The 26283-nt window shown below is 43.3% G+C and overlaps 1 protein-coding gene across 2 annotated transcripts in view; it reads left to right on the forward strand.

The window, feature by feature from the left end:
* htt (huntingtin) overlaps positions 1 to 26283 on the forward strand; it is a 165590-nt gene that overhangs the window by 43197 nt on the left and 96110 nt on the right. For both annotated transcript variants that reach the window (XM_055061449.2, XM_055061450.2), the window contains 5 exons: positions 1844 to 1986; positions 8670 to 8818; positions 16949 to 17081; positions 20786 to 20967; positions 24834 to 24940. In XM_055061449.2, the coding sequence (XP_054917424.1) occupies positions 1844 to 1986; positions 8670 to 8818; positions 16949 to 17081; positions 20786 to 20967; positions 24834 to 24940 (714 nt within the window). The remainder of the gene's footprint in view (positions 1 to 1843; positions 1987 to 8669; positions 8819 to 16948; positions 17082 to 20785; positions 20968 to 24833; positions 24941 to 26283) is intronic.

Below are 26283 nucleotides of genomic sequence, written 5' to 3' on the forward strand. Positions count from 1 at the left end.
TCAAATAAAAGTCCAAGCACATTTCTGCAGGCTGTGTGATTATGTGTGATCACAGTGTGTGAACTGAAGTGATGACACTGTGCCTAGCGGTATGACCAAATTATATTCGGTGCTCATAAGACTTTTGGATCTGTCACTCATGTTGAATTACAATGGCAGATCACAAGCGCTCTGCCGGATCACAAATGGAGCATGTAGCTCCGACTGGGATCGCTCTCGCCAAATCTGCGAATGGAATGCGGGGGCTCCCGTGTGGGCATTTCATGCAGGGAAATTAAGTGAGAAGGCGCTAGACTAGAGGTGGATCGGGTAGGCCTCATCACCATCACCACCACCATCTGGATCATCCCAGCGTTCCGCGTGTTAGTTTTTCTTCCGTGTCAGAAGACCCATCCCTGGAGTTGGAACTTATAGTGTCTTAGCCAGAGCGCTCACTATCCAGGAGCAAGAACAAAAACGCATGGCACAACATAGCGTCCATGTTTTCCATTCGTCCATAGCTGCCCGCAACCGGAAACAGGCAACCATGATAGTAAGCAGAGGCGGGTGAAGGAAATATGTCACGCAGACTTCTGGTCAAATCCGCTGATTTTGGCGGAGCAAATATTTTTGCTCCGCAGAGCAATCCAGAATCGGCGGCTGGTCCCAGTCTGCCATTGGAACACACAACTTATACTCTCATTGTGCCATTGGAACATTATAGCTCCATACAGAGCAGAAAAACTTGATCTGGATCTACCATTGGAATTCAACATCAGTCATCTGTTGTGCTGCTACACTGGGCCATGAAACGAGTAGAAGCATTGCAGACCAAGCGAGCCAGAGCGAATAATAAAACATTGTGATGTGCTGTTGCCGCGTGACCACCTTCTGTGTCATGACACGTACACACATCCTGGGAAATAAAACTAGAACTTGTCATAGAAAAGCTGTTATAGTGAATTATGTAGGGCACTGTGAGGCTTGCCAACATTTTTTCTAGGGTTTCAAGGTCCAGGACCCTCATTCAAAGCATAAAAATGAAAAGTAATTAAAATTTATGTCAGTACTCCTGCAAGCTTATTTCCTTTTTAATAACAAAACTCTTCTTTATGTTGAAAGAACACCATGCTTTGACAAACATGACTTTTCAAATGTTAGCATATCTCTGCCAGTTGTGCTCACTGCTCCACTGCTATTACAGCACAGCTCACCTGTGCTGGCCAGGTGATTTGTTGTTTAACTTGGGAAACAGAATACCAGCCAGGATCAGCTGTGAGGTGCTGACAGTCAGAATCACGACGTGATTTTTGTCACGGGATGTTCCTTTTCAACATAAATGTAGGTTCTGTGTGCACTCCTCAAGCACACTGCTTTGGTATCCACTAGATAAAGCTGCATGGCTTTGACAATGAATATTTTGCATTGTGCGTTCTCTTCAAAATTATTACAAGAAGAACTAAACATAAAAGGCGACAGTGTTCAAATCTGCAACATAAACAATAGCCCTGAGACCACTAATTAAAAAGGTAATGCTAATATACTTCTTTTGAGCATACTATAATGTCTGCCTTTGCTTACAACCCATCTGCAATAAAGTCAATTTTTTGCCATGTTAAACTTTCCTTAAAAATTATGTATTGTCTATAGAAAATTCCCTTCACATAGTTATACATTTGACATCGTGCTGGTAGTTTTTCTTTAATGTAGTGGGCATATGAAATTAAATCTGTGCATTAATGCATGTAATTCATGCATAAAACTCTACTATGCATCATTATGAAGTTTCGTACTTGGATTGATCTCTCTTTTTAAGATGCAATGCTTTATTTATCCTGCCACCTTCATGAATCACATTTTACAGCATGGCTGCTGCCAAGCCCTAGCCAACTTGGTGCTAGAGTATCCTGTCACTGTGTACACCTTTGCCTGGAGCAGTATTCTGGGTTCGGCCATTCCTGTCTCTTCACCTCTGACACTTCGGTCACAAGCTAGTGTCAGTTCTAGGTCAGCAGCATTCTTCAAACTACATTATTCTCTACTTTCAGTCTTGCTTTCTGGAAAGATCCAAACCACAACCTCTGTTCTACCTAGTATTTAGCTGTAGTGGTGCCCATAGAGTTTCCTACAGTATACTAGAGAGAACTGTGGCACTGCAGTCGTCGTCCTACCATGGGAATGACGGGAAGTACATGGATTTGTCTGATCTTTGTGTTTGTGGATTCAGACGTTCTTGTGGCTTTGTATACGACACTGTATAAATCTTATTGTCGTAAATTTTGGAGCAATCTACACTCTTCAAAGTGCAGAAGATGATGCAAACACACGCAATCGCTACTAAATGAAACAATTGAGCTTGTCGAGGTGGCCAAATTTAAATGCGCCAAGCATCTCAAGGCACTGGCATTGATGGATGGATCGATGAAAAACTTTATTAAGGTCCTGCCCGCGATAAATTCATAAGGGCATTTCACATCACTTGTCGATACATGCGTCCGTGGCTTAATGGTTTGGATATCAGGCTTCTGTGCTAGAGGCGCTCTCTTCGAATTGTGCCGTCGGACAATTTTAATAATGTTTAATTATTTTTTACACAGTACATTGTTGAAAATGATGAGTTTACAAAGTCACAAAGCCATTTGAAGCCAGGACGAAGTTCAGGCAAATCCATGTACTTCCCATAATCCCCATGCTGGTACAACCTCCCCCGTTGCAGCTCCCGTACACACTAGCGCCAGAGTTCCCTCTAGTAATTATTGTATGAAACTCTATAGTGGTGCCTGACCTCCTTTCTATTTGTGTGGATATTTATGTACCAGATGTTCCAGCTAACACGCAGCAACTTAAAAAATATTAAATGCCTTGTGCCTTCTGTGCAGATGAAACTAACTGTACGTTGTTTAAAGGGCCCCTCACCAGGCCCCACAGCTAATTTTGGTTATATGGTGGAAGTTGTTACATGTCCTCTAGGAAGCCTTCTGCCGCAAAAAATTTTCAGATCGGCTCATTAATAGCCGAGATATAAATATTTCAGTGTTGTGAACCCATGATTTTAGCAGGCGGGCTCCACTGCCAAGCAAGATGCTCTCTCCACTTGCCCCGTCTAGCCTTCGCTAGCGAAATTTTTTCCCAGCGTTCTCCCATACCAGACCTCGAGAATCGCGTGACGCATGCGTCGCGCAATTTTTTTTTTTTCTCCTCGCCTTTTTTTTTTTTTCTGTTGCGCTACGCATTTCCTCTGACCGCGCCGCGTGCGAGCTGTTGTCTCGTTTGCGTAGCGCACGATTTTGCGAGCTGTGCACAAGGAAGCATAAGTAGCAGTATAATTCAGTGCTACACGAATACTGAGGCAGAACAAGTGGATCGTAGAGCATGATCACGCGCTGGAACACGGTAGAAAATGGCATAGTTTCGGTACCTACGCACGTGACCGCACAACTGTGGGAACAAGCAGACGAAGCGGAAGTACATCTTCCTTGCTTTGGTGCGAAGTAACACAGAAAACACGCAGACATTCCGTTTGTGTTTTTTTATTTCTCTAAACTTCAATTCATCAATTCAAGCAACAGATCGCACAGATAACAGATGTTGTCTTGAATAATTCTCGAAGTCACGTGTCACCACAAGCGACGTCACACTGCAGACATGATTACATAGGCGCAGGAGCCCAACTACGTCACCGTCCCTATCCGGGCGGATTCTCTGCGAGTGAAGAGAGAAACGGCGTTTGGACCGAAATTTCAGGCCTTTCCGCGGCGCGTGGCGATGTAATTCTTGGCAAAAACGATCGTTGGGGCCCATTTTATGCTCTGCGCTTGTCAGCTCAAAATGGCCAGACCTGGTGAGGGTTAAGGGGCCCTGAACCACCTCTTTTTTTGAAGCCTCAAAAGATACTGCATATCTGACTCCCCCTCCAAACTAATGGATAAAACTGAAATACTAACCCTCCGTAACCATGCCAAACTCATACGCCAGAAAATGATGTTTCAACTTTTCGCAATGCACTTCATATCGATAGCAATAAATACCTATCTAACTCCCCTCACGTCATAATGCCCTCACGTCATAAACACCCCCAATTTCTTCAGCAATAGAGATTCAAAACTAACTGCTTTAAGTTTTCCTTTATTCCACAGGTGATAAGGGAATGCCTACATATATAACTATTTCCAATAATCAAGATAATTTTCTGTCGCTACTTGAAAATTACCTACGTTTTCCAAATATAAACTGCTTGTAAAGTTCCAACCTTACCATTTGCTTTATATAAAGATGTTGATTAAATCCTGTATGACCTATTCATTCACTACGTGCATATTTTAATTAACTTTTAATAATTTTTTTTTTATCATAGCATGCACTTTTTAACTCCTGTATTATGCTTCATTCATTACACATGTAATGTGATATGTACTTGTTAAATAGTATGCACAACAAAACCTTTTTCTAATTACTCCAAACTTTCATTTGTAACAAGTTAAACCATTTTACATTTTTGCCCTTCCTGCTAAAATCCCCATTGGGATTGGCAGTATGTCTGAAATAAAATTACAAAATAATTTTTTAAAAAGACCTAGTTGGAAAGTAGATACTACGAGCGTGATATTTACCTTTTCCATTCCCCCTCCTTCTTTCCGACAGAGTAAGGTGATACCCAGCCCACATGTTTTGGTCCTCCAATCCACAGTTTGTAATTTCCTCTGTGCAGGGCAGCCCATTTTCAATTGTGTGCATACGTCAGTAGCCCGCATAACAGCTCGCCGATGGATCCTGCATCGGTCCCCAGGTTGTGCATTTCGTACCGGAGCTGCCAGCAGAAACCCAACTTCTAGGTTCTAGTGAGTGAAGATAACTTCCTTTAAAGGGCCCCTCAGCAGGTCTGGCCATTTTTAGCTGACAAGCACAGTGCATACAATGTACGCTAACAATCGTGTCTGCAAAGTAGTACATCCCTATGCACCGCGGAAAGAGGTTAGCTTTCAAACAAAGTGCTGTTTGCCCTCCTCCTCACGGGCGCCGCACTCCCAGCCAGAAAGTTGATGTCAATTCCACAAGTGCGCCTACGTAGATGGCAGTGCTGTGACGTCACTCACAGTAACATGTGACTTCAAGAATTATTCAAGGCAACATCAGTTATCTTTGTAAACTGTTGCTTCAGTAGACGAATTAAAGTTTAGAGAAATCATAAAACATACAACCAAATGTCTGTATGTTTTATTTTACTTCATACCATAGCAAGAGATATGTACTTCCATCTGCTTATTCCCGCATCGTTCAGACACATGCACAGAGAACGAAACTATGTCATTTTCTACTGTGTTCCAGCGCTGCAATCATGCTCTTTCATCCTCTCGTGTCTGCATCAGTACTTGTCATTGTGCCACTGACTTATACCGCTAATCAGGTGTTCTCGTGCAGAGCATGCAAAATCGTCCGCTGCACCAAACGAGACAAACGCAACAGCTCACGCACAAGACCATTGCTGGAAGTGTGCCACTCAGCAAAAAAATTAAAGCCAGTTCCACACTTGTGAAATCTGAGGAAACAGTGGAGTTGCAGTTCTCCTGTGTTTCCCTTGGGATTTTCTTTTGTGTATTTGTTCTTTTCTTGTGATTGTTTTTTTTCTGTTCTTCTCTTCTGATTATCTGTTCCTTTCTGTTCTTTTCGCAGGATCATCTATTCTTTTGTTAGGATTATCTATTCTTTTATTGTGTATTTATTGGTTTTGTGTGATTATCCTCTCAATTTATTGCTAATGCTTATTACTCCGATATTGTAATTTATCATCTCTATCGTTGCGTTGAGCTAGGATCTGCTGTTCATGTTTCTTAGGGAAACAGAGGAGAACCACAGCTCCACGGTGGCATTGAGCCTCCGCTTCTTTCTTCTTATTCTTGGGGTTTGCTTGTCTCCAATGGCGTTTTACTGCTGTCCCCTTAGCGCAAAGCGAGGGATTATTCGCTCTTCAACGGCGCTGGCGTTCCCGGACGAGCGTGCACTGACATTCTAGCTGTTCGGTGTCCGCTGTTTCCAGAGTGGGTACGGGCTGGAGTTCACTGGCGAGCACAATAGGACCTCCTAACTGTACAGCATCCATGGCATGAGAGGCTGTTTGAGGGGTACGCTCTCTCTTATATACATGCCCCTTTCCTCTCCCCTCCTCCTCTCCCACCACCTGGTGCACTGTGGCTCGCTGTGGTGGTGGTGCCATCTGTGTTCCCAGTGAGGAACCTTCACCTCGCGGATGCTCACGCTCAGCAGGGAACCTTCGTCTGGTGTGGCAGACGCGCGCTGACAACAACCATGCTCAGCGGACATTGCGAGCCCCTAAACAGCTCCACAGTTAAAATGCGAGAGGGAGAGAGGGAAAAAAAAATGGTGGGGCCCATGACATATTCATCACGGGATCCTCCGGCTCCGGTATGGGAGAACACAGGGAAGGAATTTCGCTTGCGGAAGCTAGATGGGGCAAGTGGAGAGAGTGTCTATGTTGGCGGTAATGCTCGCCTCCTGAAATCATGGGTTCACGGCACTTCAAGTATTTCTATCTCTGCTATAATGAACTAATTCGAAAAATTCTTCTGGTAGAACACTCCTTAGAGGGCACGTAACAACTTCCAGCAAATAACCAAAATTTGCTATGTGGCATCATGGGGTTCCCTTTAACATTGCGTGGGGTCGTTGCCACTGAACCACTGAAACAGGTTGCATTTGGTAGCCGTAGAGCCGTAGCATCAACATTCTTTAGTCTATATGGAAGGTGTCGGCCAGACACCGCTGCTCCATAGAAATAGCACGTCCCCAGCACATACTGCAGCTCATGCTGCCCAGTATGAGCCTGCTGTGGTAGCTATCAGCCAATAGGAGCTGTCTATGGGTATGTTGCATATGACAACGCATTACAGTCGCTTTCAGCTTCAAAAAAGGTGAGGAAGAGGCCTATGTCTGAAAAAAGGGGTGTTTGAGAAAAAAATTTAACTTCGAACTCCGCTTGTTAATTTCATGTGCCATTCACGACTGCAAAATTTAGCTGAGATGTTCATACCTGTGTATGTTATTGGCAGAATGTGTTTTCCTGCCAAGCCCAAAGGGTGGTTCAGAGCCTCTTTAAAGCATGGAGAAAAGTGCTAGGCAATCAGTAATATTTCGCAAACTACTGAAAGTATAATATGCTCTATAAACCTTGTAATGACATTGCAGCCATAGATTGAATAATTAACCTTCTTAATTAACTTTATTTATTTATTTTATTAATTTCAGTATACTGTCAAATCTACGAGCAGGATTATTACAGGAGTGGCTATACCATACAGACAGTATACAGATGCAAGAAATGCACTCAATATATAAAGGAAGATATGGCAAAAAAAAATTAAAAGATCCGCCTCCATTTCATTGTGTGAAAGTGAATGTACAGCAAAGCTGTTACCGATGTTAGACAAGCACAACCAACGCTGGACAAGTGCCACCACCCCAACTGACGTTAGACGACGTTAGACAAACACCACCACTACCACAAGTGACGTTACACAACCACAAACTGCTGATGTAGCACACGCTGTGTGACATGCAACAGGCAGAGGGCCCACGCATCAAGGACAGATACATTGCATGCACACGTACATCACGTACACACGTACTTGTGCAGAAGTGCAGCATACATCCTTATTCTTCTAAGCTGTCTGCCAAGCACAAGTACCTTATTGAACTAACTGAATTTTGAAAGTATACATTGCTTCAGAAAATTCGTAAAGTATGACTTACACACAAGCTGCAGACATGATAGCATTGAATTGTAATTCAAATATATAAGAAAATAATTATGTTATGCGGAAACAAAAGACAAAGCCCTTTTCCAGCTGCTGCTTGAGGTCTGTATTAGTGGCCGCAGTAATACAAATAAAAATGCTCAAATTGTAACAGCACATAAAAAGATGTTTTTCACTTTGGTAGGAGCACACGCTCTATACATTTCAATTTTCTCTACATGCTTTTAAAGCCAGTGTTGGCTGCTCTACATAAAATTGGTCAAATGTGCTGCATTCCCTGATTGAGGGAAAGAAGAAAAAGCAACAATTTGTTAATTAGTACCAACTAATTAATAAGAATGGAAGAATTACTAAGGGATTCTTCAAGAGATTGCTAGCAACATACAGTTGGTTTCAGCTGCACAGAAGGTGCGCTTTTTTTTTTTTAACTTGCTCAGTGTTATCTGAGACACCTGGCATATGTGTACGTAAATTAGTTTGTGACTTTTAGCCATTGCAGCAGATTGCAACACATTATCAAACTGCAGGCGCTACCACGTGGAAATATATGCGCAGTGTCTTTTTTGGCCTCTGTGATAATCATATATTTTGTCATATATGTTTCCTAGCTAACCTTGTGGTTCTAATGAGATGATATGCATTAATGCATGGCTGTGGTAGATTAGTAGATTATGCACAGCACCTTACTGAAGTGCAGAGACTGCTCAAAAGCAGAGAAACAAAATTGATTTTTTAGAGGAGAAACAATTGAAATGCCACCAGAGCGCATTGACGACGTTGGCTTTTGCATAGCTGTTTTGATGTGCTGGGTTGCTTAGCTAGTGTCAAGCTGCTGTGCAAGCTGCATATAGATGGAAAAAACATCCATTGTTGAAGTAGTGCTGCTCTTGACAGCATTGTGTGTGCTTCCTTCACGTGCAGTAGCGTGACACCAGAGAGCCCTCAAGAAGGGACATCGGAAAGTGGAGGCCTGCTTGTGCATCTTGTGGCACTGCTGGTGGCTTCACCATTGACGTTGGACATCCATGTACACCAGCACGTACTCACCACTGCAGGTCACCTGCTGGCAGGTGGGTGCCTGCAAAAGGCCATCTGCATTTATTTGATATCACATTCCTAACACGTTGTCGCCATAAATTATTTTGTGCTTAAAGACTTAAAGGTGCTAAGTAAGGGGTGACATGTACGCTTAATTGTGTGCATGTTCAAGTTTTGGACTGACAGGCACATTGCAAAATTAAGGAAGTAAGGATATGTATCACTCAGTTTCCACATAAAGAACGAATGTTGGCTTGAGGATATGCATTGTTTCATCATGAAAAAAAAGTTATTTTGATCGAAGGCAATGACAGTTGAATCTGGTATAAGTTGCATCAATGTTAGCAAAATCAAGCAAATTCCTCCCCGTAGGGGCATCTGCGTCAGCAGGGGTTTGGCGTGTTGCGACACCACATACCCGAGCACATGAGGGTTGGACCCTCCCGTGTGTAGCCGTGCGCAGCTTAGCCATGTCTGGGGAAAGAGGGGATCCTGGGGGTTGATCTGATGCCGGGTGTTCAGACCTTTAAGGCGCCCCGGCTGAGGTAACACACCTCCTTGGCCTCTGGCCTCTGCTTCACATAGACAGCACCACCAGACTGAGCCATCTGGAGGAAAACGGCAGTCACCTTTTCCTGTCCCCCTCTTAAATCTTTATCTTTCCCTTTCACTATTCTATCTTTCCAGTCCTCTATTTACTTTATTTCATATCCCAGTTTCCGGGTGGCTAGGGTGAACCATGTGGGCATGGCCTTCCTTGGTCATGGTCATATAGTTATAGCAGTTACGTATGGCTAGTGGTTTTTAAAACACTCCCGCGTTGGGCTCCATGGTGGGCGGCCAGCTTAGCTGCCGAACGTATATGTATTTTTGTGGATGAAACACCCTCTTCAGCAAAACCTTTTCGGTGGCCAAAAAGGCACCGGACCGAGGTAATAAACTTTACTAAACCTAGTGATAGCTTTACAAAGTTTTTTGTCATCACGTCGAAAATTAACGAAATATTCAAAACATGTCCCCCTTCCTCATCGCCAAAGCACTTAACGAGTGTATTAATCAGACTTACAAAGCAAAGAAAAATTAATTTAGAGACCTTTCGCCCGAAGTTATGACGGCTGAGTGTAGCAGACAGAATAAGAAACTTGAGAAGTTCAACGACAACATTGTGTCTGTCTGCCACATCGTACACTGAACTAATTTGTCCTGTCCTGGTCTGGGACAAATTTTCTTCAACTGCGAGGCTTTTCTTTCGAGGAACCCATGGGTTTCCTTTGTAGCATTTGCTACGAACGGGTGGATGTCTGATTTTCCCTTTAATAATTACTTCTCTCCACCTTGCGTGTTTCCGCAGAACGATTACGTTGAACTACGCTAAGGCTGTAATCTCAGATACAGAGCTCCTAAAATGCACAGACTAGGAAATCGAAGAAGCCTTGAGTGATCAGAGTGTTCTAGCTGCAAGAATAAAATTTAGAAAAAATGACAATGAAATTCTGACCAAGCACGTTGTGCTGGCCGCAACATTATAACGCTTCCAAGTGCTGTTAAGGCCGTTTACCTGTACCATATTTGCCAAATCCCCGACGGTGCTTTCGGTGCCATAAATATGGGCACGGATCCCAATCATGTCGCCAAAGAGCAACTTGTGCTAAATGCGGTCAAACAGACCATGGCGATGAAACGTGCACGAACGAGTTGTGTGTTGCAAACTGTGGGGGTCAGCATGCGGCCTTTTCCAGAGCTTGTACTCAGTGGAAAAAAGAAAAAGAAGTGATTGAATTGCAGGTGTGGGAGAACATATTGTACATTGAAGCCAAAAAGGGAGTCGCGTTTGCCGATAGAGGCACTTACGCACAGGCTGCACATAGAGGGTGTGCGCCGCCAATGGTGTCAGTTGGAACCCAGGTGGAGCTGCTGGACAAGGTGTCAGCACTTCGGCCCTCACCCAGAGAAAAAACAGATGCACATCACACCCCTCTCCCAAGAGGTCCAGAGGCTTCTGCTGGGGCTGGCAGCAGCCAGCACGCGGTAGAGGCCAAGAAGGTCTCAACGTCGGTGCCGAAGGACCACTTTCTTTCCGAGAAAATAGAACCTTCACCAAGCACCAGCAACGATGAACGCCCAAAGGGTGATGATATGATGGAAGTGTGTCCGCCGGGCACGGATCAAACAAAAAAGCCTGCATCTGGTAGGCAAACAAAAGATTCGGCTATTCCCTCTGGAAAACAGAAAGGGGCTAGACTTCCTGTCAGTGCCCCTCCAAAGGAGACGTGACCTGAAAGACATTTTCACAAGCTTTTTGCTCATTCACATATGTCATCTTTGTGACTTTCTCCATAGATTTCTTCATGAAGTACATACTTACCGTGTTTACTCGAATCTAGGCCAGTCCCAATTCTAAGCCGACCCCCGAATGTCCGAAGCTAAAAAAAATAAAAGAACTTGCCTCGAATGTAGGCCGAACAAAAAAGTGAGGACAGCGTTAACAAAATGAAAACAGCATTTATTTAATACGAACATGCCAAGTTTGCTCTACGTTATCATCGCTGCTAGCCTTGTCGCTATAGCCCAGACCACACAAACGCTTGCAGACGCACACCCATGCATGTGCAGACAGTGCAGCACGGCTCACACGCATCGAAACGCGGCGTGACCTCGGTGAACAGCTCCTCTTTGTTATCGCACACTTATTTTCCTTATCGCCGTCATCGCCTCGTTGCGGCACACGCAAAAAGCGATCTCCGTTGCCCCCTCCAATGACGGATGTTTTTCTCATCGGTGCTGAAGTCCCACCCGGCTTGAACGTTTGACGATGCCTCTGTGGCTAACACAACTTTTCATTTGAAAGAGACATTATAGTGGCATCGCCTGTTTGGTGCCGTTATGGTAACGCCACGCCAGTCATGCTATGGGCCACGCCGCACGCCACGCCAGGTCAAAATGATGACGTCGCTCGTGCATTTCAGTTGGCTACTGGCGCGGCTAATAGCGGCTGCGATACCTACTTCTTTAGATGGTACTAGCTATGCACCATATTTATCATTTTCAATTACAAACTGGTGCGTTTTTTAAAATCTTCGAAAATAAGTCGACCCTAGAGTTTGGTACATGATTATTTGAAAAAAAACTGTCGGCATAGATTCGAATAAATACGGTAATAATCTACATTGTCAAATATGGCTACTATTGTACAGTGGAACTGCCGTGGTTTAATAACTAATTTGCTGACATTTACGATCTTTTTGAGGATGCTGAGGCTTTTGTTATGTGTTTGCAAGAAACTCATTTGAAAGGTTGCCATAAACAACCTCTGTGTCAATATAGCATCTTTTGCAAAGATAGGGAACAGTCTTCAGTCACATCCGGAGGAGTCGCTATAGCAGTCGCTCATGAAGTCCCAATGCACAAAGTGAAGCTTAACACCAATTTAGAAGCTGTTGCGGTAAAGGTTCAAATAGAAAAAATAATAACAGTACGCTCCTTGTACTTACCACCAGGTAAGAATATAAGAAACGAGCTAGAAAATCTTGTAAAGGAACTTCCAGAACCTTTTTTTTATTGGTTAATTTAATGCTTATAACAACATCTGGGGCAGTAGCCACACCGACACGAAGGGGAAAATGGTAGAAGAATTTTTAGACAACTGCAATGTCAATCTTTTTAGCGATGGAAAGCCAACATGTTTTATTGTGAAAACACAATCTACTTCAAGCATTGACCTCTCTTGCGTCACGCCGTCACTTGCTACGCTTTTTTCTTGGGACGTTGGGGAAAACTCACGTGGCAGCGACCACTACCCTATAGTACTTAAACCAATTGACACACCTCCAACAATGCGAGTACAAAGACAGAGATGTAAGCTGGGTAAAGCAAACTGGTCTCTTTTTTTGGAAAGCTCTGAAATAGGGATTGACGATGTCATTGCGCTTGATATTGACGACTTATGTGATGCGATAATGAAACAAAATTTAGATGCAGCTGAAAACTCCATACCACTTTCATAAGGGAAGCTTCCACATAGACCAATACCATGGTGGATTGACGCATGTGATGAAGCTCATAGTAAACAAAAGTGTGCATGGTTTCGACTGAACAGGTACCCATCTTTCGAAAATATTTTGTTATTTAAACAAAAGCGCGGTGAAGTTAGGAGGGAAAGACGGATAGCAAAAAGAACATCATGGGTAAAATATGTCAGCTCGATAAACAGTCGCACAAAAAGTAAATTAGTCTGGGAAAAAGTGAGAAAGATTGATGGTGTTCATACAGAATACACACTCCCTATATTTGACGAGAAAGCGGATCTTAAAAATCAAGCAGGTATACTTGGCAAGCACTTTGCTGGAATTTCAAGTGACGCTCACTACACTCCTGAGTTTCTTGAGATAAAGTCCACTGCAGAAAAGAAGGATCTTCGGATATCACTGAAAAGTACTGAGCCATATATCTGTCCTTTTACAAAAACTGAACTCTTCGATGCGATCAATTAGGGAAGAGCCATTCAGCAGGTCCGGATAACATACACTATGAAATGCTGCGACACCTACATGCAAACACATACGACATAATCCTGCACCTCTTCAGGTTGTGGACAGAAGGCCATTTCCCAAAAGCATGGAAGATGGTGATAGTTATACCACTCCTAACACCTGGAAAGCAACACTCTGACCCGAACAGTTATCGTCCCATTGCTTTAACCAGCTGTTTAGGAAAAACATTTGAAAGAATGGTTAACAAACAGCTTGTGCACCTTTCGGAAAGTAATGGGTTACATGATCAGTACCAGTGTGGCTTTAGAGCCAATCGCAGTGCAATCGACCACTTAGTCAGGTTGGAAACGAGAATCCGTGAATCTTTTGTCCAAAGGCAACATTGCGTCTCCGTTTTATTTGACTTATCAAAAGCATATGATACAATGTGGAGACATGGCGTGTTAATGGACTTGCACAGATACGGAATAAAAGGGCACATGCTTGGTATGATCAAAAGCTATCTGGGGGACCGAATTTTTCAGGTGATGTTTGGAGCAACTTTCTCTAACTGTTTTATACAGGCGAATGGAGTGCCATAAGGAGTATTAAGTGTTACACTATTTTTAGTGAAGCTCAACTTGATAACTACAGTTATTCCGTCTTCCTTAATGTATTCTTTATATGTCGATGACATGCAACTTTGTTGCTTCTCATGTAATATGGTTACTTGCGAGCGCCAACTCCTGCTAGGCATAAACTGTAGTGCGATGGGCAAAAGAAAATGGTTTTACATTTAGCCCAGAAAAAACAATATGCATACCTTTCAGTCAATACAGAAGGCTCACACCAGACCCAAGGCTCACACCGGACCCAATATTACATATTAAAGGACAACAAATCACAGTAAAGAATGAACACAAATTTTTTGGTGTAATCTTTGACAAGAAGCTCAACTTCAAAGCGTGCATCGCGCATGCAAAACAGAAATCTCTCAAATCCATAAATCTAATAAAGCTCCTATCCCACCGGTCATGGGGTTCAGATAGAATATCTCTGCTTCGCATATACAATGCAGTTGTCCAGTCACAATTGGGCTACGGATGTTTTGTGTATGGCTCAGCTCGAAAGTCTGCATTAGAGGTTCTTGACCTGGTGCATCATCTTGGACTACATCTGTGTTCTGGTGCGCTCCATACGTCTGCCATACAAACCTTGTATGCAGAAACCAACCAGTTGTCTTTGGAACACAGATTACTTCTTGGAAACACATACATAATAAGGGTATTCACCTGTTCAACGCATCCTTGTAGACTACTATTTACAATGCCGCGCTTTGAAGCACATTTTAGCAACAAACTGGCAGTCATCCCTTCCTTTTTTATCAGGTACTGAAAACTCAATGCAGACCTACGTTACGAGCTAGGAAAACAATTCTTGCAAGATGAACCTTCTTTTGCTCCTTGGGAGATGAAGCATGCACAATGCGACTTCAGGTTAACGAAAAACAGAAGACAATCTTCACCAAAATACACTTTAGTAAGTGAATATTCTGAAATAGAATCAGAATATAATTTATACCCGAAATATTTTATAGATAGATCAAAAAGCAGTGATAATGTAGGCGCTGCACTCACATCAAATCAACTTGAAAAGCAAATGAGACTTCGAAGTCAGGCTACTGTGTTTACTGCAGAGCTCTATGTCATCTTGTTAGCTCTCAAAGACACCCTGAAAAGAGAAAATGACCAATCTGTCATATTTAGTTACTCCTTGAGCTCTCTTCAAGCTGTTGCATCTAGGGTACCATCTAGAAATAATGTATTGAGGAAAATACAAAATCAATACACCAAATGTCACAAGAGAGCTTTAACTGTCACTTTCTGCTGTGTTCCTAATCATGTAGGAATCCCCGGTAATGAAAGAGCAGATTTTATAGCAGCCGGCACCAAAGATCTGGAGCTATATGATATCATGTTGGCCTACCTTGGCAAGATTATAAAAGCACATTAAAAATAGCAGTTGTAAAACACTGGCAGAAACTGTGGGAACAGCAAGAACATAACAAGCTTCATTGCATAAGACATGTTTTACAAGAATGGCTTAGTTGTTGCCACAGATAAAGATTGTACGAGGTAATCCTATGTCGCTTAAGAATTGGTCACACAAGGCTGACGGCCCATAGTTACCTAATAAGTAACAAACCACAACCAACGTACCAACACTACAGGGAATTTTTAAACATGCTACACATTTTAATAACATGTCCCGGCTTAAAAAAATGGAGACAAAGATATCTCAAAATTTTTTATGAAAAAAGAATCTGTTTTTGTCCCATGCTCTTATCGAGCGATGAACCACTCATGCCATATGAAGATACTTTTAACTATTTAAAAGCCACAGGAACCCTACAAGAACTGTGGCACATTTCATGGTCTTATATTTTTACTTTGCCATCAACACCATTTTACCACATTTGAACAAATAATCTAATTTGAAAAACATGTGCTTGGCACATTATGGCCTGCATGGCTGCAGCACCATGAAAATCTCAAATAATCATCATCAAGCAAATTCCAAAGTGTATTTGGCCACACACCAGTCAGGTCAAACAAGCCTGGAGCGGAATGTGCGCAGAACAGTGCAAATGTACAATCCAAAAGCAGTGCTAACGTACAACTTTACAAAAGGGCAGTATATGCATTGTTACAATCATCACTTGGAACTGAAAAAGTAGAGATAATGACGGCAGGAACTAGATGAGAGTGCTTTGTGCTTTCATTTTTGCATTGTGCATTGTTCTCTGTTCACCGCGTACATGTGGGATGGCATGGTCACGTTTCACCACCCATGGCCACTGTTGTTGCACTAGTAATTGCAGCAACAGTGATTAGAGCAAGTAGTGGCCTCATTTTTATGCAATGTACAGTGTGAAATGTGTGACAAACATTGTTGAAGCCTTTGGAAAATAGAATGATCTATGCTTCTGCTACAGTCCATGTACTGGTATGAAACTCGCTGACTATACTTTGTAATTGACAATATTCAGAAAATTTGCATTGTAGTGAAAAGCATATCTATTCAAATGAAGATACACATTTTACATCACTGTTACTGCCACACTGCAAAGAATGTCACAAGGCCCTTGCTGCTGCAGGCATTTATCATTTGTACAAATTGACAGAACTTGCGGTTACCGCACGGATTTTGTGCAAAATAGAAATAAGGATAATGCATTTCTTTATTGTTGTTGTTGTTTTTTTTATCCGACTATTAAACGTTTAAATGGCTTGGACATGTTTCCTGGTCCCCTGAAATCCAAGTTGATGAGATTTTACTGTAGTAACGATGTTAACATATAGTAATGAAGTATGTATATGTGTAAGGAAAATTTGCAAGCATTTCATCTTCAAGTTGATAAATGTGCTAATGGCAGTCTGTTGACAACTTTTCTTATAAATCATTGTGCAATACAATTTATGATAAAATAGCGGCGTGTAAGCGGAGTGCCTATCAGCCAGACTTTCAAGGCGGAATTTCCTTTGGTGTTATATAACAGTTCCTTGTATTCAGTAATGAGATATGTAGCATCCTGATTTTGCAGTGATTTGTAGTATTTGCGGAACAAAGGCACCTTCATGGTAATTAAGCTTTTGCTACATATGCTCTATTTGCTGTCTGGTTGTAACACAGGGGCCTGCTTTAAGTGCATCAGACCTCAGGACATTGAAGCCATGGCAAGTCAAGAAGGCGAGGAGCCATGGGCGTCAATGCGTGACCGCCACCTTGTGCCTCTCTTGGATAAACTCTTTCAGCATACCATGAGGTACTTGTGCCATTGCATAAAGATTTACATATCTGTGCCACAAAGCATAAATTGGGTACGAAAGCATAATGAAGACGTAACACAAGAAACAAATACAGTTAAACCTTGATAAAATGAAGTCATTAAAATTAGCAATTTACTTCGTTATATCCCAATTTCGTTTTGAAATTCAACCTTTTATGCAAAGAAGTAAAGTCACCGATGGATTTTTCTTACCCGGAAGGTGCTGCAACGTTTTACGAATTATTGGGTAATAGAAAAAAGCAAATTTGAATGAGAAAAGGGGGAAATTCATTTTGTTGAATTTCTTGTTGTCGACTCACCATGCTGGGATATCGAGAGAATAATGATCGCTCATGCCAGGCTCCGAGGCTTAGGTCATTTGTGGGCGATGTCCCATGAACGGAAGTGCATCTGAGTGATCACATTTGCATACCTTCCAACTCTCCCGAATTTTAGAGTGCAGCTCTTAAGCGCCCATTCCTGCGTTGAGTGTCGGCATGCCACAGCGTTATACCTTGTAATCGAGCAAATGTGGAGCACAGTGGCAAATGAAAGAAGAGCGTGCAAGGGGGAAAGTGGAGTGCAGGGGAGACAGCCTGCACATGCGCTGAGTTGCCGGAGGTCACGGCAACTTCAGCCATGTGGGCGATCTCATCTGCGCTTCTGAGGGGGTGGCCAGGGTGCCATGAGGTGGCGAGGATAGGTGTTCTGTGGGGGAGGGCTACACTCGTTCGCGGCATCAGCTGCTCAGGTCAGTACACTACCAGCGTGTGTGACGGAGGTCACTGCTCCTGCACGGGAAGCTTTCCGCAAGTCAGACCCGCGAAGAGCACCAACAAACCTGTGGTCGGTCGTGTGTGCCAATGTCCCGCAGCAGAAAAGCAGGAGGCACTTTCCTCTCACGCCTGAGTTATGCAACTGTGAGGAGGCGTTAGCATTGAAACACTCACGCCATCTCTCATTGCAGCTGCATAACCACAGCCAGTGACTCTCACCATCACATTTATGTGATGCAGGGAAGACAAATGTCAGGGGATACGACAGAGTTGAGCATCCCTGCAAATTTTATGCATTTGGGGGAATTTATGAATTTGGGGAATTTATGAATTTGTGAGTTTTTTGAGATAGCATAGTAATTCAGAGTATGACAAACAACATGAACTAAGATGTGTGGAGACAGTTCTTCAGAATGCCCCAGTGATGTCAATAGATGCTCTAAATTCACTACCAGTCAGATGCTGTGAGCGGCACCGGCTGACACTTTCGAGCTTAGGTTGCACAAACATGTACGTCTGCAGTATGGTCCACCTTTAAGCCTAATAATGCTTGTATACTGTACTTACTCGATTCTAACACACCCTCGATTGTAACACGTACCCATTTGCCATGACCTGAAAAAATAAAAGTCCTTTACAGTACTGCGCACCTCATTCTTTCATACAGAAATACAACTTTCTCATTTGGAAAAAAACAAAGATTTACTCCCAATGTACTGAAGTTGCAATAAATAAAAAAAGTCGCAGTTTCGCCTGAAAGCCGAAGCATCGATTGTGATGGCAAATTAGTAGACAGCTATACGAAAAGTAAGGATAATAGTTTTATTGGCCTATATACCTTTTAAACATTCGCTAACTAACTAAATTAACAAGCATGGTGTCACGCGCGTACAAGCAAACATGAACATGTCTCACTCAATGACCATGGAAACTCTGAAGTGAAAACGCTGGAGTGAGGAAGTCGGTTCAACGCAAACAAAGTGACGAGAACACAGCGCAGTGCACCTAGATGCGTAGACTCTGTCTCCATCGCAGGTTGCTTTCAAGATAGGAGCCACGTAGCCACGCTGTACGTAGCAGCTGCCAGCGTAGAACACCTCTCCTGTTTGTGCCAGTCCCGCATGTATGTTTCGGGAACTCCGAACACCTGTGATGCGGCCCGATTTCCGGCCATCTCCGCAACGTGATCGCTTTCCTTTTAATTGCGGCATCGTGATGAACTCGGCATGTCTTTGCAGTTGGCACTTCCATGCTAATAGAGCAAACTCAGAAAACGGGACGACTGGGAAGACGGACGGTGCGCTAATCTAAGCCAAAGGAGGCCCTGAGCACACATACTAGAGCGCATGGAGGAAGCTACGGCAGCTAGGCTCAAAGTGCATACGAGGTGGCCATTTTGAAGTGCCGATGGCGATATGGTAACGCAGGTTTAGGGTCGTATTTATCGGAAAAAAAGTGCGCATTAGATTTGAGTAAATACTGTAATTCCTATATTTCTTTACCTTTATCAGAAAAAAGAAACACCACATATGATGTGTTGGACATCTCCACAAACAAAAGAGTTTGAAAGCCTTCTGATGATGTAATGTTTTATTTGTTTATGGGAAAATGATTGATTCTTGTCATATATAGGGTGTAATTAGTGATGAGGCACTAACTGAGCGTTACCCGCCATGGTTGCTTAGTGGCTATGGTGCTAGGCTACTAAGCACGAGGTCACAGGACCGAATCCCGGCCGCAGTGGGTGCATTTTGATGGGGGCAAAATGCAAAAACACTCATGTACTTAGATTTGGGTGCACGGTAAAGAACCCCAAGTGGTCCAAATTATTCCGGGTCCCCCACTACGGCGTGCCTCATTATCAAATCGTGGTTCTAGCACGTGAAACCCTGTAATTTAATTATTATTTTTTCAATTGTGTTTCCTTTAACCCCACAAAGCCCAAACACTATTCTACATCTAAGAAAATTAGAACTTATCTACCTTTATTTCTTGCCATAGAGAGTACATACATTCTTACAAAAACAATGAAATGAACTGTCCACAACTGGGAGGGAAAACTTGCTCCAGCTATCAAAAAGCTGCTGGTGGCTTTGCGTTAAAATTTCTGTGCTTAAATCAGAATTTTGGAGTATCAAACTCAGCATAGCAAAAATGATATGTTGTCCTTTGTGGGGTTAAGAATGGGCCATGTTACACATGTAATGCAATAGACAACATTGCACTGTCATTGTCTTGGTAGAGCACAACACATACAATGCAGAGGCTGTGGGTTTAGCACCCACCAGTGATGTGTTTTCTTTCTTTCCACATTTCCCTCCCCCCTTTTTTGTATGCACAAGTAGTATGCACAAGAAGTATGCTCAAAACATTAGCAAGAAGTAAAAGTACTCAATTCCTCTGTGGTTTCCTAAGCAGCCATGGCTGTTGATTTCATCAGTAGTTTCTTCAGTCACTGGAACCACTCATTAACCCAAATTCTATCATAGACCCATTTTAATGTGTGGTCGTCATAATCAGCCTTACCATGTTGCTGCTAAGCTCTGTTTTTCTTAGCTTTCATTATTGGTAGATACTTCTTGTTAAAGGGAAATGTACAATGAATGACAGATGTAACAGACATTGCTCATATCACATGTTTTAATTCTGTGTAATGTTTGCAAAATATAATTTAAGCTTATTTAAGCATCATCGACCTTTGGTTGTGTTTTGCATTATTGCTGTCAACATGCCAAGTTCAGTGGCTGATGGGTGAGGACAGGCATCAGCTTTCACTCACTGATTTAACAAATGTGTAATGTAAGGAATAGTGTACGGAATTATAAGGAAAGTGTAAGGAATTTCTCCAACATTTCATAATGGTTAGTTCATTTGTAGTCAGTTATGCCTTTTTTCTTTACGAAGGCACTTTGTCTGTCCACTTAGGTTGCTTAATGTGTTTGCACACACCCTGGACGAGCAAGCATCACCCTCTCGGGGTGGACTGGGCATCTCGGGAGGCCCTGCACTGAGCCCCATCCGACGTCGTAGCAAAGGCCGAGAGGATGTTGCACTTGCAGCTGCTGGAAGTGCTGCAGCCAAAGGTGGTACTAGCAAGCTTGCATCAGGTATGCACCAGTTGGTGTAAGCTGAGTTCATTTCTTTCATCACTTTCACTGCAGACTTATTAAAGCAAAACTTTCTTTGACCCCCCCCCCCCCTCCCTTTTTGAGTGGATGGCTCTCTGGCCAAGCAAATTAGCTGATCCCAAATACATTGTAATCAATGGTGATAACTCGGTGGACCAGTTTGATTACTAATGCACAATGTGTGTCTTCATAAGGGTTTTATTCTGGTTTGTAACACAGACCAATTCTGGAGGCAATGCAACCTCACAGCGTCCATGATTCTCATACCTTTAACCAATAGATCTAACCAATAAGTGCCCCAGCAGTATATCTCAGCAATTCTATACCGAGAAGCTATAGCTTCACTCTGATAGTTTCTAATTTTTTTATTGAACCAGCAGAAATGTATATGAGAAAGAGACTTGTAGGCAGGCACACCTCTCATATGTGGCAGGAGCTACAAAGTGTGTCAGCATAAATTAGCAGGGGAAAAATCGTCATGCCTACATGTGACTATTCACTGTGGTGATAAGTTTGGAATGTTACATCACAATAAAATATCACGAAAAGTGATTGACTGAGAATACAGCCTTGGTGCGGACAGAAAATTACACACATGGAGCTCTACAATGTTCATCCAAAGAGGAGGCTGCGTTGTAAAGAGTGGCTACATGTCACAATGTGCAGCCATCTTCTGTTGCAGTGAAAAAAGAGTGCATTTTTCCACAGCACATTCATATGGTCTGCTTTATTGGTGCTTGCACTATGCATGGTGGCACACCATATACGTATATTGAGAAGGAGGACAGTGTAGGCTTTTTAAATATGAGCTTGCTTTTAGCAAATTTTAATATAGTAATCCCTCGTTATAAAGAAATCGTTTTACTCGAAATATCGCTTTATTCGAAATTTCTTCCAGTCCTGACCCTGATTTTAAGCCGCATTACTCGAAGCGCTCGGAGGGCTTCACCTGCTTAGAGCAAAGTGGCGAGCGGAGGCATCGCCACTACTCGGCGGCGGCAACCCTTTTGCGCATGCAGAGTCAAATTAATACCACCAACAAATTAGTCTCATGCAAGCACAGAACAGGCCACAAAAATACCAAACCCATGACCGATGATTGCCTAGTAACAGGTACCAAGTGAGTGCCGAGTGCTCCCATCTGTTTACTGCGGAGCGAACACAGGCTGTCAAATTTCATGGTGCAGTGCACCTGAACCGAGCCATTAATCTCAGTCGCAGTCTCATCGCTCGTGTCCCCCGTAATAGAACCCACACGAAAATAAAGTTTTCCTGATGCTTTGCGATGCCTGAAAACCGCGTTCTCTTGGATGGCGAAAAGTGGCGAAAAGACAGCGGGCTGACTTGCGCCATAGCATTCCATAGGGTGCACTCGAGAGCAAAGTTTTTACCACTCTAAAGAGCACTTCTGGTGGTGAAACATGCCAAAAAGCACAAAAAAAAGTGTCTCTCTGATTATAAGTGCCATGTTCGACGCGAGGAGCTACGGTAAACCGGGGAGACAACTTTGAAGAAGCCGGTCTAGAAATTTGCTCGCCACTCACCATAATTGGCCTGCATTGCAATAAAGCACCACCCCTAGCTTTGTCGCACTTTTGACGGTGCAAATCAACCGATAACTTGCCAAAAACACGAAAAATCTGAGCGTCGCCAGCAGCGAGTTAGGCTGTCAACATGGCAGGTCAACGCAAGCTGGTGTTTCCTCGGCGATTTTCTCGAGCTGGTCATGTTCAATTCGTGCCATCCAACTTTAGACAAACGGTCTAAATGCGTGGTAGGGTCATTGAATTTTGTTCCTAGACATTTTTCAATGGCGCGGACATGACGGTGCATAAACACCGACACTCGAACTGTACAATTAACATAGTGTCATCAGCAATGGTACGCCGAAAAGTTTTGCAAACTTCACGGCTGCACACCTCAGGAAACAATTGCCCAGTGATCATGCAAAGCCCCTACTGCAAAACCGTTCAGTTTTCACGATCGCACTGCGTACCCACAATGAGCGGCTAATCATTTTTTGAGCACAACAAACACTACCTCAGACTCAAGCCACGACATTTGCGGCACTTTCCAGTGCCATACTCTCGTAGTCTTCAGTGACCTCCGCACCCACCCTATAAAAGCGGCCACTGCATTCCCCGCATCATTCGCTCTCCAGCCTGCAAGCTGTTTGGAAGCCAGTCACTCTTCTCACTTGCCTTCATGTCGACTCCTAGCCTCCTCGATGCCAGTTTCGGCGTCGCTGCTCCTCCAAAGCTGCCCTCTTCCGGCCTGCCCTCCCGAGCACAATCTTCCACCAATGGGTGCCCTTCCGCAGTTCCTGCCTCTTGGTCTCCACAACTCTGACCGCCTTCCGCTACACATGAAGCTGATGCCAAGCTCGCCGTTGCAACCGTCGCCATCATCAGCACGCACTGACGAGGAAAGCGAGATGCCCTGATGACATTTTGAAGCTTCTGCCTCTGTGTCGCCCGCCGCGTTCAGTTACTTTGGCACCAATACCGCGTGCGTTTATATCCATGCTGAAGGCCATGTGAGTGTGTGTTATGCGGAGTGCTTAGTTAGGTGTGCCTCACATGTGCTTTTGTGGTCTACAATGATAAATCGCTCCATCAGTCACCGGGCAAGTGTCTGACTTTGGAGCAGAAAGTTCTGCTGATAAAAGAAGTGGAAAAAGGCAACCGGCAGAAAACTGACATCGCGAAGGAATTCGGCATACCTCCGTTTACTTTATCAACTGTATTGAAAAACATGGAAGCTGTGCTGGATAGCTTTGAAAAGAGCTTCTCAGCGAAGAGAAAGAGGAATCGCGATTCGAAATACCCCGAAGTGGAAGGCGCACTTCTACAGTGGCTGAAGAATGCCAGGAGTGCAAATCTCTGTGTACATGGACCTTTATTTACTGCAAAAGCCAAAGCTGGTCGCCCTCCAAATAGGCCATAAATATTTCAAGTGCAGCAATGGCTTGCTTGAGCTGTTCAAGAAACAACACGGCGTGATCTTTTCATGAAAATAACTCGCACCTTCGAAGGTCGCCAACTACTTTGTGCACGCCGGCTTTTCCCGCGCTGTCGTCAACTACCCTGATGATGGCCAGCCTGATGATGACCAGCCTGATGATGACCAGCCTGATGATGACCAGCCTGATGATGACTGGACTTGCAGCAACATGTACGAGGCTGTTCATAAAAGTGCTGGCCATGAGGTAGAAGGCGGCTTCAAGACATTCGCGTTGGCTGACGCTGCTGCTCCCGTGGGCGCCCCAGCGATGGATGTGAAGATACTAATTGACACTGTTGGTGACCCCAGTGAGAACGAAAAGCCAGCGGACGAAGAGCCACATGAAGTGCCAACTGTGGTTCAGACGCGGGAGTACCTACGCCTGCTGCGAAATAAGGTTGAACGCATTGCTGGCGACCACGGCCTCGTGCAATGCTTGGTCAAATTACAGCAGGGGTTGCTCGCGCCCAGTAAGAACTTGAAACTACCAAAGCTCACTGCCTTTTTTACAGCTGAATAGAGTTTTGCTTCACTGAATACATTGTATTTTGATTTCCTCGCAGTTGTGGTGCAATTAAAGCTCGACTGCTTTAGCTTTTCTCGAGTGGTCGCTTATATCGAATTACTGTTTATAACGAATTTTTTCGCTGTTCCGCTGACTTCGTTATAACGAGGGATTACTGTAGTAGTTTGGTAGAACTTAAGTGCTGTTAAATGTATACCTATTTTGCATGCATGAGCAGCAATTTGGGTTGCCTGTTAATGACAAATTTTGTGTGCCCATGAAATGAATTTAACCTGTACTTGACCCTCTCGTTTCTTTTTATTTTCTTTATATAAAGACTTGGACAAGGCCAGCAAGTCACAAGTGGGCCTGGGCCACTTTGCAACCCTCCCTCAGTACATGAAGCTGTATGAAGTCCTCAAGTCAGCCCATTCAAACTATAAGGCATGATAACTATATTATGTTTTAACTCTTACTTTTCAGCTCATTGTGAAAACTCTTTTCCTGGGAATCCTGCAAACATTTCTGAATAGCCTTTTAAATGTGCTGTAATTTGCATCATTCTATACCAAAGTTTATTGTTAAATTGTGCCTCGAACCTCTTTTCAAGATGAAATGCAACATCTACTGGTTCACTAAGCTGAAGGCATAAACTCCTGTTATAGATTTACTGCAAAGTAATATTTTTTTTGTGTACATTTTTAGAGTGTTTCTAGAAGTGTGTAAAATTTTTGCCGGCTTAAAATAACAGTAGTCATGGTTATATATTCAGATGAAAAATCGGGCAGTCTGAAAAAATGAATGCATGCCTTTTACTGCCCCCAAGGGATCAAATCGCCACAGGCACGTCCGAAATAGCTCAAAAGGCCGGCCAGTACGCCTATTTGGCGTATTAGTGCTCGTACTGTGACTGGAGATGGCAGGTACACGCGTGTATAATTAAGAAATATATACTGTGACCCGTGACAATTGCCCTATTCCCACTCCTAGTATGATTCACCGCAATACTTAGCGTGTGCTTCACCGTGTAACACTGCTTTACTGAGGCGAAGCTCACTTTTGGAAACCGGCATATGTAACGCGTTCTGGTTTCCGAGCTTCCAAGCCATTGGCGGCGACTACAAAGGCGGAGTCAGTGCCATTGCAGACAGCTGCGAATTCTTTCAATGAAAAATGCGGCACCGAACAGCAATAAGCTTGGTAGCGAACTTCGAAGCAGGTAAGCTTAGCGTTGCCGCAGTGGTGGCTATGGCTGCCAGCGGATCTTCGTGCGAGAGCGCCTCTTCGAGGTAGCGAGAGAATCAAAGTGGTGGTGGCTTCAATAACGTCATTTCGGACCTGCTGTCATGGCAAAAAGTCTGAAAAATCAGATGGCGAAGGGTTTTTTCATTTGAAATTTCAGACGTTCTTATACACTGAGTCTATGGGGTATGTGGTAGAGCTGCAAAGGCATCCTAATTATCGGTCGTGTCCAAAAAATCGGTCGTTGACAGTACTACAGAGCCACAAATTTGCAGTGAAATGCTCAAAGTTATTACTTGTTTTTCTGAAAGTCAAAGTCCGTAGCTGAATACAGTCAAAACTTAATATAACGAGCCTTGGTTTAGAAAATGCATAATTCAATAATCTTTTTTTTTTTCATATATTAGTTTCATTGAACACAATGTCCAGCTGTTTAGCCAAGTAGTTTTTTTCTGCAGTTTCGATTTAACAACATTTATGTACACTACATACATATACCTGGAGTTTTTGTCACAAGCAAAAGATCATGGTTTCATTTAGTGCAT

This window comes from Dermacentor andersoni, chromosome 1 (genome assembly GCF_023375885.2).
Source record: "Dermacentor andersoni chromosome 1, qqDerAnde1_hic_scaffold, whole genome shotgun sequence".
NCBI classification, from domain to species: Eukaryota; Metazoa; Arthropoda; class Arachnida; order Ixodida; family Ixodidae; genus Dermacentor; species Dermacentor andersoni.